At 36.1% G+C, this 12,986-nt stretch overlaps 1 protein-coding gene across 9 annotated transcripts in view; it reads left to right on the top strand.

The window, feature by feature from the left end:
* EML5 (EMAP like 5) overlaps positions 1 to 12,986 on the top strand; it is a 209,581-nt gene that overhangs the window by 178,432 nt on the left and 18,163 nt on the right. For 7 of the 9 annotated variants that reach the window (XR_008513154.2, XM_024231451.3, XM_054530353.2 and 4 more), the window contains exons 28-31: positions 2,587 to 2,665; positions 4,071 to 4,200; positions 8,161 to 8,259; positions 12,599 to 12,619. Coding sequence is in view for 8 of the 9 variants with exons in the window: in XM_024231451.3 (XP_024087219.1) it covers positions 2,587 to 2,665; positions 4,071 to 4,200; positions 8,161 to 8,259; positions 12,599 to 12,619 (329 nt within the window). In the remaining variant the exon portion in view is untranslated. The remainder of the gene's footprint in view (positions 1 to 2,586; positions 2,666 to 4,070; positions 4,201 to 8,160; positions 8,260 to 12,598; positions 12,620 to 12,986) is intronic. The other 2 variants (XM_054530355.2, XM_054530356.2) reach the window with 1 other exon arrangement.

Here is a 12,986-nt window from a genome sequence, read left to right as displayed (position 1 = left end):
TTTCTTTCTTTTTTTTTCTTTTTTTTTGAGATGGAGTCGCGCTCTGTTGCCCAGGCTGCAGTGCAGTGGCGCAGACTTGGCTCACTGCAACCTCCATTTCCTGGGTTCAAGCAGTTCTCCTGCCTCAGCCTCCTGAGTAGATGGGATTACAGGTGCGTGCCACCATGTCTGGCTAATGTTTTTGTATTTTTAGTGGAGATGGGATTTCACCATGTTGGCCAGGCTGGTCTCAAACTCCTGACCTCGTGATCCTCCTGCCTCGGCCTCCCAAAGTGCTGGGATTATAAACTAAAAACAACAGGCCTTTAATATTATGCAATATAGTTGTCTGCATTAAACTTGTTAAAATATTTTATTACAGGAGGTATTTCACTAGTGTTTTCAATTCAAATTTATGTTGTAATCTTTTTCCCTCTTTATCTGCTGCTGAAAAGAGGTTCCAGGTAATCCTCTCTTTGCTGTGTTTACAAAGCCTAACTTTGTATTATTGTCATCTTTCATATTTAGCATTAATGGGATACTGTTACTTGGTGTTCTTTACCTCTCTTCACAGTTTTGCACATTTTTTTTCGTTTGGAATTGGTATCACTGAAATTAATAGCATCTTAATTATTGGACTTACTCTGTATAAGTAACTGCTTTACTAAAACTTATCCATTCAACTTGTATAATTTTATAAGTCATATAATTTTATTTTAAGCAATGATATACCTTATATAAATGATATTTATAAAAATTAAAATATGCTTAAATGATATTTATAAAAATTAAAATGTGGCTAATTGTTACATAGGATTATATAGATAAAAATTACCTGTTTATTGTTTGGGTTACATTTAAAGCTGTCAGACAGTAACATAGAATAATGTTCACCAACAAAATTGACTTGGGGAAAAAAGCAAGGCTTCTATCATTCTTTGAAATGGTTCTATCAGAAATATTTTTAAATGTTAAATATGATAAATTCAGTTTTATTTTTACTTGTGGGCATCCAAAAAAGTATATGAAGAAGGTTTGAAACCAAAATTTCTATAATAACTTGAAAACATTGTTTATGTATTCTTGAAAAGGATGTTTACTTTTTATGACACCAGTCGTGCTTATATATTTTACATGCTGCCTCATATTGCGTATCAACATCCCATTCATTTCTTATTGGATGTTTAAGATATAGCACATTTACTTTTATTGATGTATAACTTGACAACCATTTTGAAAATGCAAGTATATTTTATGACTTTAATTTTATGAGACTTGTTCATAAATGTTGGAGTCTTTTACATGGGAAGGTTAATTTGTATTTCCTGATTTAGGTGTTACAAATTGAATATTAACTTAAAATTTGGAAAGGGATTGGTGCATGATTGATTTAAATTCAATGTTCCAGTTATTCAATATTTGAATAATGGTTGAGATAAAAATAATAAACTAAATTGCATTTTTTAAAAAATTAAAGGTTCTAGAGAAGAGCTTCTACATTTAAGTAATTCAAAATGTGAACTCAACACACCTGTTGGGACACGGCACATTATAAATAGATCCTGAACAGAGAAGAGGGGCTAGATTTGAGATTTGACAGCTACTATGTAGGTAAAGTTGATACATTTTTAGTAAATAGTGAGAATAAGGGAAGAGAAAGAGTTGGAAGCGATAATAATAGTTATTTCCTTTTATAGTGTGTTGTATGGTTTACAGTGCTTTGTGACTATAAAATGTCTTCCTTGAGTAACCATCTGATGGCAATGCCATTAACCAGTACTAGGGACTTCAGCAAGTAGAGAAGGTGAAGGGCATGGAGAAACAGATAAGTACAAATTTGAACTCAGATGTGATTTATGTTGCTAACAGTGTGGAACATTCATAGAAGTATTACGAAAATTCACTTTCAAGAAGGATGTATTCAATACCTGCCATGTGAAGATACTCTGTTAGATACTTTAGAACAGTAATCCAGGCTTTGTTGTTAATGTACCCATCAAGAAATATTTGAGTATGCTAAATTAGCATTTTCACATGTTTATAAACAGTCTACTCTTGTGCTGTTATGTTATTTACATTATGACACGTACACCAAAGAAATTAAAAGTAAGGCTCTGCACAGTGGCTCACTCCTGTAATCCCAGCACTTTGAGAGACCGAGGTGGGCGGATCACTTGAGGCCAGGAATTCCCGACCAGCCTGGCCAACATGGCGAAACCCCATCTCTACTAAAAATACAAAAATTAGCTGAGTGTGGTGGCACACACCTATAATCCCAGCTACTCGGGAGGCTGAGGCAGGAGAATCGCTTGAATCCAGGAGGCAGAGGTTGCAGTGAGCCAAGATTGCGCCACTGCACTCCAGCATGGGCGACAGAGTGAGACTCTGTCTCAAAAAAAAAAAAAAAATGAATAAAAGTTGTAATATTTTCTTTCTACCTTCCTGCTTTAGAAGCTCTCAAGATGAAGAGGGCAGTCTAGTGGACCACAGAATGGGTCATCTTTGGGAAGGTGTGACAAGACACCTTTCTGGGAGGGATGGTGTGAGAGGCTCAGTGAAGGCACTGAGTGCTGCATGCCTTTCCTCCTCCCCACTTCTCTGTTGCAGGCCTCCAGTGAGCAGGGCCCCACCACAGCCAGAGAAACTCCAGACAAACAACGTAGGCAAGAAAAAGAGACCTATAGAGGTAAGGAAAACTCATTCTCCAGTGTTACTGAAATGTATCCCGAGTTCCTTTTTATAAAACACCCAAGTGTTGTCATTAGTTTTCATGAAAATCAGTGTATTGAGTACTCTTTTTTGTTTGACTTAATTCTTATGTAAGTCTGAGTTTTGGATGGATATTCTCTGTTTCTCTTAATGTTTTAAATTAGTCTTCCTTTTACTTTTCTGTGAATAATACCCTAATTGAACTGTATCTCAGAGGAGTCCTAAACCTAAGTATGTGTGAATGATCTTTTGCTTATAGAAGCACAGACACCTTGGCAGTATCTAAAATTTAGTGGCTTGAATTTGTAAATTAAAGAGTAAGTACTTATACCAAATAGGAATTTTGACCCTGTGCGATATATTCACTGTACGGGGTTCATGAAGCCTATTTCTCCTTCTGTCTCTGCTTCCAGCCAAAGTAACCTTACATAATAATTGAGGAAGAAGGAAGGCTCTTCAGGCATTTCATAATCCCAGTAGCAGCAGCAAACAACCAAACTCTGCTAAATCAAACGTAAACAAGGCATAAAGCTGTGCGATGGTGATTGCTGTCATTCCCTCCCCAACCTAGTCCTACAAAGTCAATGAAATGTACATTTTCAGTTGCAGAATTATCTGCTGGAACTTTAGGATGAATTGTCAAAGACAGTATACTTAGTTTTTGTCCACCGATGATGAATGTACTGTTTGGGTTCTTCGAAGTATGTGACTTGGGCATAATTTATCCTGACTCTTGTATGTAGGTCAGATATTTTGATTAACAATGAACATAAAATTTTCTTCTTTTGGACACAAAAAATACAGTCCCTCTATGTCCATGGGGGATAGATTCCCCCTGGGGATGCCAAAATCCACAGGTGCTCAAGTTCCTTATATAAAATGGCATAGTAATTTGCATATAACCTATGCACATTCTCCTGCATACTTTAAACCATCTGTAGATTACTTATAATACCTAATACAGTGTAAATGCTGTATACATATTTGTTATACTATATTGTGTTTTAAATTTTATTTTTTATTGTTTTTTTCCCCAATGTTTTCTATCAGAATTGGTTGAATTCTTGGATATGTAAGGCCAACTGTACCTCAGTGTTTACATGTGAAATCTTAAGAATCAAAGTTCTTGGAATCAGACTACCTTGTGATTCCATTTTCCTTTTCATAACTTTATATAGAAAAGTATAGAATGTATGTTTAAGCTGCCCAAAACAGGTTATATAAAGAAGTATGAGTAGCTTAATTTTGTGTATTAAGTTTGTAAAACATCAAAAATGCATACTCCATTTTGACTGCAGACACTAGTATTATGTATACAACAAAACAATGGTGAACATTTAGACATGAGGAAGAATATAATGGTTTTATTATTATCATTATAGGATCTTGTGTTGGAGCTCATTTTTGGTTATCGAGGCAGAGACTGTAGGAATAATGTTCACTATTTAAATGATGGTGATGATATAATTTATCACACTGCATCCGTTGGAATTCTGCACAATGTTGCTACAGGTAGGAAACCCTGAATCTCCATCCCTCTATCACTTTTTTTAACTTAGAAATTTTGATCTAGCAGCTTAAAATCTTTGTTAAAGCTATAAATAGTAATTGAAATGTAGGAGAAACACTCCAGAATAAAAATATTTCATATTTCAGAACTTTCTAGTAATATTTCAAGTAAACAAATTTCAGTTTTAAGAGAGTATAATACAGCAGAAAACGAATTCATAATGCAAAGTGCTCATAAGTCTCTATTAGAAGTAAAGGTTTTACTGTATGTTAAAACCGTGTTTTATATTGAAACCATTTGTAACTTTAATTCTATTTTCCCATAACCTCATGATGAGAATAGATGGTTTGGATGGTGGTTTCTGATAGTGATTGAATGTAGCATGTTGAGTGAGTGATTGCTGGGACTGGAAGTGTTCTTACTGAGGCCTTGGAAAGCCAAGGAATAAAGGCTAAGAAAGCTGTTTATCTGTGGCTCTATGATGATACCTTGTTTGATCCAAAAAGGTGAGAAAATTATTTCTTGATGTTCATTTAACTGATTATTCAGTTGGATTATTCAAGAGCAAATAACTTCTGTTAGCATCATTTGATGAACAATGTGATAATCCTACTAGTAACATTAAGTATTTAATTTTGAATTGTTTTATTACAATTTAATGGCAAACTTCATAAAAGTCTGAAAGTTAGAAGTAAAAATAAAGGTTATCTACTTCATTCTGGTTTTCCTCTGATAGCTTCATTCTGAATGGGTAAAGAGTAGATTGATTATGTGAATTATAATCCACCACCTCTTGTCAGTATTAACCATCAATATGATCTTTCTATTTTGGTTTCATAAAGAAAAGGATTCACCAGGATCACACAGAAATCAGTGGCAATTTTCTATTTAATAATTTGGGCCATTTAAAACATACTGATTAGAGAGAAAAATCCTTCTTAATCGAGGTATCACATATCTGTCCTTCAGAGAGAATGAGGAAGAGTAAGATAAACAAGAAAGGAATGTATGTGTAAACTCTCATGTTTATACTTATAATTTTATTTTTACTTTTCTGATTTGTAATTAATCACCTTTCTAGTAGTGGGGTGTCTAGAGAGAGGGCAGATGGAGACTAGGCCACCTGCTTTAGTTTTTATTATATTTGGTTTCTCACCAGTTTGAGGATACATTGTTCATAGTGTAGGAAGTGGGTTTGCCATAAATGCTTCATTATTTTGAGGTGTGTTCCTTCAATTCCTAGTTTGTTGAAAGTTTTTAACATGAAAGGGATGTTGGATTTTATCAAAAGCATTTTCCATATCTGTTGAGATAATCATATGGTTTTTGTTTTTAATTCTGTTTATATGGTAAATCACATTCGTTAATTTGCATATGTTGAACCAACCTTGCATGCCAGGAATGATGAAGCCTGCTTGATCATGGTGAATTAATTTTTTGATGTCCTGCTGTATTTTGTTTGCTAGTATTTTGTTGAGGCTTTTTGCATCTATGTTCATCATAGGGATGATGTTCTGTAGTTTTCTACAGGAATATTGGCCTGTAGTTTTCATTTTTCAAGTGTCTTCGGCAGGTTTTGGTATGAAGGTGATGTTGGCTTCACAGAATGAGTTAGAGAGGAGTGCCCACTGCTCTTTTTTTAGAATAGTTTCAGTAGGATTGGCACCAGCTTTTCTTTGTATGTCTGGGAGAATTCAGCTCTGAATCCATCTGGTCCAGGGCTTTTTGATAGGTTTTTTATTACTGATTCAATTTTGGAACTCATTATTGGTCTGTTAGGATTTCGGTTTCTTCCTGATTCAATCTTGGGAGGTTGTGTGTTTCTAGGAATTTATCCATCTCCTCTAGATTTTTCTTCTTCTTCTTCTTCTTTTTTTAGAGGCCCACAACTAACATCATAGCCTCTAGATCTTCTAGTTTGTGTATTTAGAGGTGTTCATAATAGTCTCTGAGGGCCTTTTGTATTTTTGTGGGATTGGTTGTAATGTGATCTTTGTCATTTTTGATTGTGTTTATTGGGATCTTCTTTTTTTGTTTAACTACTAGTGGTCTATTGATCTTGTTTATCTTTTCAAAAAACCGATTTTTTTATTTTGTTGATTCTTTGTATAGATGTTTGGGTCTCAGTATTGTTCATTTCTGCTCTGATTTTGTTATTTATTTTCTTCTGCTAGCTTTGGGGTTACTTTGTTCTTGTATTTGTATTTCCTCCAGGTGTGATGTTAGATTGTTAATTTGAGATCTTTCTAACGTTTTGAGTTAGGCATTTAGCACTGTAAGCTTTCCTCTTAACACTTAACATGCTTTTGCTACATGCCAAAGATTTTGGTATGTTGTATCTCTGTTTTAATCTACTTTGAAGATTTTTTTAAAATTTTTGCCTTAATGTCATTGTTTACCCAAAAGTCATTCAGGAGCAAGTTGTTTAATTTTTATGTAATTGTGTGGTTTTGGGAGATCTTCTTGGTGTTGATTTCTATTTTCCACTGTGGGTAGAGAGTATTGCAGATATGATTTCAATTTTCTTGAATTTATTGAGACTTGCTTTATGGCTGAACATCTGGTCAATCTTGGAGTAAGTTTCATGTGCAGATGAGAAGAATGTATATTCTGTGGTTGATGGGCAGAGTGTTCTGTCTATTATGTCCAGTTAGTCAAGTATTGAATTCAAGTCCAGAATTTGTTAGTTTTCTACCTTGATGATCTAACACTATCAGTGGGTTGTTGAAGTGCCCCACTTGTTTGATTTTTGTTTTGCTTTTTGGGGGGCCTAATATTATTCATGGTTTTCTATCCTCTGGATCCAGCCTACTGCTCTGAACTCATTTTCCACCTCTTCGTCTTACTTCCACAAGTCTATCTTTATTCCCTTCTGCATGGACTACTGTCATAGTCTTACAAGGTCTCTTCACTGTCACTACTACCAGATGAATCACATTATACTTATTTGATCAAAAAACTTCAATTCCTGCTGGGCACGGTGGCTCATGCTCGTAATCCCAGCATTTTGGGAGGCTAAGATGGGCGGATCACTTGAGGCCAGGAGTTTGAGACCAGCCTGGCCAACACAGCAAAACCCCATATCTACTAAAAATACAAAAAATATATAGCTGGGCATGATGGCACACACCTGTAATCCCAGCTACTTTGGAGGCTGAGGCATGAGAATTGCTTGAACCGGGGAAGTGGAGGTCGCAATGAGCCAAGATTATGCCATTGCATTCCACCCTGGGCAGCAGAGTGAGGCTGTCTCAAAAAAAAAAAACAAAAAACAAAAAACAAAACCAGATTGCAGTTCCTCCCCCACTGACTTAAGAACAAATATAAAATGTGACTCAATATGGCCCAAATTATTAAATGGAAAATTACTACTGGTTTCTGTGTGACTCTGGCAAATCCTTTTTTTTTAAGAAACCAAAACAGAAGGATCATGGGCTGACACTCAAAATCCTCCCTAACTCTAGTCCCAAGCTGCCTTTCCAACCATGTTACTCATCTTTCGTCTTCATGACCCTACACTTCAGCCAAATGAGCCTGTTATATGGATACACAACACTTTCCTGCCTTTAGGCCTCTGCTTAAAGTGTTCCTCTGCCTAGAAGGCCCTTCCCCACTGACTTTTACATTTGTAAAATCTGTCTGGGTCGGTCCAGGAGTACCATATTCCCATGATGAGGTTAATCTTTTCTGCTCTGAATTCCCATAGCATTTTGATCCCAACTCTCTTGTGGCACTTGGAATCTTCAGCCTTGTACTGTATTGTTTATCCCTTTTACGGCTCTATCCCATTACATAATTCTGAATCATTTTTCTATCCTTATGATGCTGTTTACATAGTAAGTGCTCAAAAATATGTTTTGAATAAGCAAATAAGTTAAAGAGTAGTTTATTGTTCTGGGTAAGTGCTTTTGGCTGTTACATCTTAAAATTTTCAAACTTAATTCTCAAATTCTTTTTTGTAGGTTCTCAGAGTTTTTATCAGGAACATAATGATGATATTCTGTGCCTCACAGTAAACCAGCACCCCAAATTTATCAACATAGTGGCAACTGGCCAAGTAGGTATGTTTCTGTATTTTAAAAAGAAACAATTTAAAGCATTTGCTTTGTTCAAATAAATTCAATATCCAAGGAAAAAAATCAAAATATAATTTTATTGATTTATTGATTGTTTATTGATGGTTCAAAATCTATGTATACATAAAGCCCTATGCAATTATACCATATTATTTGCTTCCAGGTACCTTTCTCTCACTCACTCTGGTTATCTGAGTTGGTCTTGACAATCCAAAATTTAAAGTAAACTATTGTATGATAGTTGAAATAGTTGGATTTAGTCCTTTAGCAGGAATTTCTGGTCAGCAAAAAGGTTTAATTCAATAGCATATAAAGCAGAAAAGAGGAGTTTGAAGAGGAAGCAGTAAACAAAGGGAAGCTAAGAAATAACTAGACTGGGTGGGGTAGAACCCTGCTTCCATGGGGGTTTAGGCTGGAAAGAAGAGAGGACCCAAGTCTGTTTGTTGTTGGTAAATCCCTTCTGCATTTTTCTTTTCTTTGTCATTGACCTAATTCACCAACTGTTTTGAGCTGTTTTGAAATATACCTGTGTTCTTTTACCTCTGTGAAAAACTGTTAAACAAAGGCCATAACTCTACAATCAAACTGATGAGAGGATGGCAGGTCTATTTAGGACATATCTGCCAACCTGTGATTACTAAATATGAATATGGCAGAAGTTTCATAAACTTCAATACATTTGTAAAATTCATTGAAATCATTGAGTTTGTTGGAATTTATTGGGCCTTGATGGCTAAGCTAGCTTTCCAGGTCCCTTTTCTTCTTGACTAAGATAATTTATACTTTTAATATCTTCATTTTTCATGCGAGTACTAAGTTGGTAGGAATTTGTTGTCTGGGTTGCCTGGTTCTGAAGCTATGCCACATAGACCCTTGTGTTTTCCCTTTTTGTACAGTTTTCTACTTTTAAAAGTAAATGGAACATTACCCATTATACAGAAAATATTCTAATATTTGCATATAAATACATAGGTCTAGCTTCTGTTTGTGCTAAGATTTTGGAAAATGAAGTCTTATTTTCACTGTGCACAAGAAACAAGGCCCATCTCCTTGAGGAATGAAGAAACTATGTTACCTAAGTACCTAGCTCAATGCCTCTTGGTACATAGTTACTGTTTAGTTAATTTTTATTGAGTAAACTCACTTACTCAACAAATTTACTGAACACCTGCCATGTGCGAGGTATTGTTTTAGGTGCTGGGGATACGGGCTACTTACAAAAAGGCAAAATCCCTGTATTAATGGGATTTACGTTCTGCAAACAGAATTGTAGAAAGTGTGGTTCTTTCATTTCCCACCTTGGCTTCTCCTTTTCTTTCCTTTGCTCTCCCTCTGTTAGGCAACTTATTTATCATTTTGGTGCTGTGGTTTTCTTTCTTAGTTAAGAAATGTCATGGTCACAAATTAATCTTTTAGGAATTTGGCCCTTTTCTCCCCTTTATTTTGAAAGACAACACTATAGAAAGTATGAAATGGCTAATTACATCCCTCCTCTTTCTTTCCAAGTCAAACTCTGGGGAGTACAGAGGTAAATTTTAGATTATATATGTAGCTCCATTCCTTACACCATTTGTACCCTTCCAGAAAATAGATAACAAAAATTACTGGTGACTAATTAAGATAGACTCAAGGGAAGACTAAAGAATAAGAAAGGATTTTATTTTTCTCTTCACACATAAAGAGAATTGTTTTGTTACTTTGCTGTCAGGCTTGTTTAATACCCACAAAGCACAAAACAGCATTTACAATGTTTGTTGTTCCTTCTGTTAAAAATCATACAGATCATAGAGGAATTGAAATGTTTGATTTTGTACTATTTTAGCCAGTTACATTCAAACTTTTTTCCCAGCTAGAATCTTGGAATTTTAGGGCCAAGTATATCATTTTATCCTCTCTGTTACAGTGTGTTTGAACCCTGCTGCCACTTAATACCTAGTGAAGTAAACATTTCCCTGGAAAGCTTAGTTATAAAGTGGTTCTTCATATACAACAGAAATCTGTCTGTGATTGCTACTCTTTGGCCCTCATTCTTGGTGTATCTAGAACATCTAATCACATTCCCATGGCATTATCTTCCAGTTTTGGAGAGAGCTAGCATATTCTCCCTGAGTCTTATCTAGTTCTTATCTTTTATTTGTTTCTTTGTTTGTGACAGAGTCTCGTTCTGTTGCCCAGGCTGGAGTGCAGTGGCGCAATCTCGGCTCACTGCAGCCCCCACCTCCCAGGTTCACGCCATTCTCCTGTCTCAGCCTCCTGAGTAGCTGGGACTACAGGTGCGCGCCACCACGCCCAGCTAATTTTTGTGTTTTTAGTAGAGACGGGGTTTCACCATGTTGGCCAGGATGGTCTTGATCTCTTGACCTTGTTATCCGCCCGCCTTGGCTTCCCAAAGTGCTGGGATTACAGGCATGAGCCACCGTGCCCAGCCTTTTGCTTCTCTTTTAAAAGGTCTCCTTTGGGCACCCTCCAACTATATTCCATGGAACAAGGTGTACATGAGAACAAGGGGATTGCTTTCCATGGGGGAGCTTACTTCTCCACTGGACCATGCTTTGGGTATATGAAATCCCAGAATTCTCTACCAGATGGTCCTGAACCTACTAATGGCCCTGCATGAGCCTTTTCTCTGCGTCTGTCCTCCCAGTGACAGACTGTACAACCAATGTGTATACTCTTGAGGGGTGGCCAAGCTGTTCTTTGTGTAGGAGTGGATGGAGTTTTAATGCAGTAGCTGGGATAACCACATGTCTTAAGGAATTTGAGCTGCCATGACAGATATCACAGAGTTTGTAGCTTAAACAACAGAAGTGTTATTTTTCACAGCTCTGGAGGTTGGAAGTCCAAAATCAGGGTGCCAGCATGGTCAGGTTGTGGTGAGGGCCTTCTCGGTATTTGCAGATGGCTGTCTTCTCATTATATCCTCACATGGTGGAAGAAGATTATCTTTCTCCTGTCTCTTCCTATAAGAACACTAATCTCATTGTGAGGGCTCCATCCTCATAAACTTCACACCTCCTAATACCATCACACTGGTGATTAGGGTTTCAGTATATGAATTGTGGGGAAGACAGACATCCAGTTCATAGCACCACACATGAGCTTCTATGGCTTTTTGTGGTGTGGGATGGAAGAGAATGAGACAGATTGTCTCATGCTGCCCAAACTCTAAGGAGTTCTAAATTGGTATCTGCCTTCCAGATCATTATAGGAGTGTACTCATCAAGGTAAGAGGCTAGAATATATTTTATTTGATAAGTTTTATCTTGATGGATAGCTTTAAAATACTGGCCAATGACATTCCAGCTTTCATTTGTACTTCTGTCCCAGAAGTACAATGTCTCTGTTAATATTCAGAGACAAACCTGGTCTCTCCAAACCAAACACTCCCAGTCTTTCACCCAGGCTTCAGGTGGCAAAGTTCCAAGCCCTCTCACCATTTGGTGGTTAATAGAGCATAGTCATAACTAAAAATGATATTTCCTATGTGGTCTGCTCAACAGAGTTAAGTAGTTTATTCTGTTTTTCCTCATGTTCCAGGTCAAGGCACTATGGTCCTATGTTATCAATATGTTTTTTAAATCATTATTTCATATGGATATAAAGCTTTACCAAAGCAAAAAACAATCACCTGTCTTCAGTGGATTCCTGTATTTTTATTTTCTTTCTTGTTCTAAAGACTGCTACTTTGAAAAGTTTGGTTATTAGGTATTTCTACCACAAATATAATGAGCATGAGCTTTCACATTTTCTTTCTTGGCAAACTTGTACTCATATGGAAAATCTTTAGTTGAAAGAAAGAACTTTTTTCCTTTCTTGAGTTATACAGTAACCTTTGCCATCATGTCTCTCAGCTCAGGTTTAGATCTAATTCTTCCCTGGAGACAGAGATGCATTAAAAGATGCATATGGAAAATCTTTGGTTGAAAGAAAGAACTTTTTTCCTTTCTTGAGTTATATAGTAACCTTTGCTGTCATTAAAACTCCAGAGAGTCTATTATTAGCAGTACATTTTTATAAACCAAAATGAGGGTAATATCATTTTAAATCATATCAGTATCATTTTAAAAGTTATTATAATTAAAAGTTTATGTAACTCATTAAATGCAAAGAAAACAAAATTTTTATCCAAAGGAAGATTAAAAGATCATACATAGCATGTTAATAAGTATGTATAACTGAAATGAGTGCCTTCTCTTACAGTTTACTCAATCGAATGTAATAAAACCAATTTTGTATATAATAGTTTAAATTATAATTAATATATTTGGGTTTTTACAGGTTTTACAGATTTATGTTATTTATAGATCATTATTTTCCATTATAGGTGATTCAGGAGACATGTCAGGTAAGGAAAACTAAACATTTTCTGCTTTATTTATATTGTTTGGTAATGATAGTGCATATTAAACTTAAGTTCAAGTATATTAGTCCGTTCTTGCATTACTATAAAGAACTACCTGAAACTGGGTAATTTACAAAGAAAATGTGTTTAATTGGCTCACAGCTCCACAGGCTGTACAGGAAATGTGGCTGGGGAGGCCTCAGGAAATTTACAATCATGGTGGAAGGCAAAGGGCTTGAGCAGGTATGTCCTGTATGGTGGAAGCAGGAGGAAGAGAGAGAAAGGGGAGGTACTACACATTTAAACAAGCAGATCTCATGAGAACTCACAATCACAAGAACAGCAAGGGGGAAATCCGCCCCCGTGATCC

Source organism: Pongo abelii, chromosome 15 (assembly GCF_028885655.2).
Source record: "Pongo abelii isolate AG06213 chromosome 15, NHGRI_mPonAbe1-v2.0_pri, whole genome shotgun sequence".
Classification (NCBI taxonomy): Eukaryota; Metazoa; Chordata; class Mammalia; order Primates; family Hominidae; genus Pongo; species Pongo abelii.
Note: the sequence above shows the minus strand (reverse complement) of the source record. Positions and strands in the feature narration are given on the sequence as shown.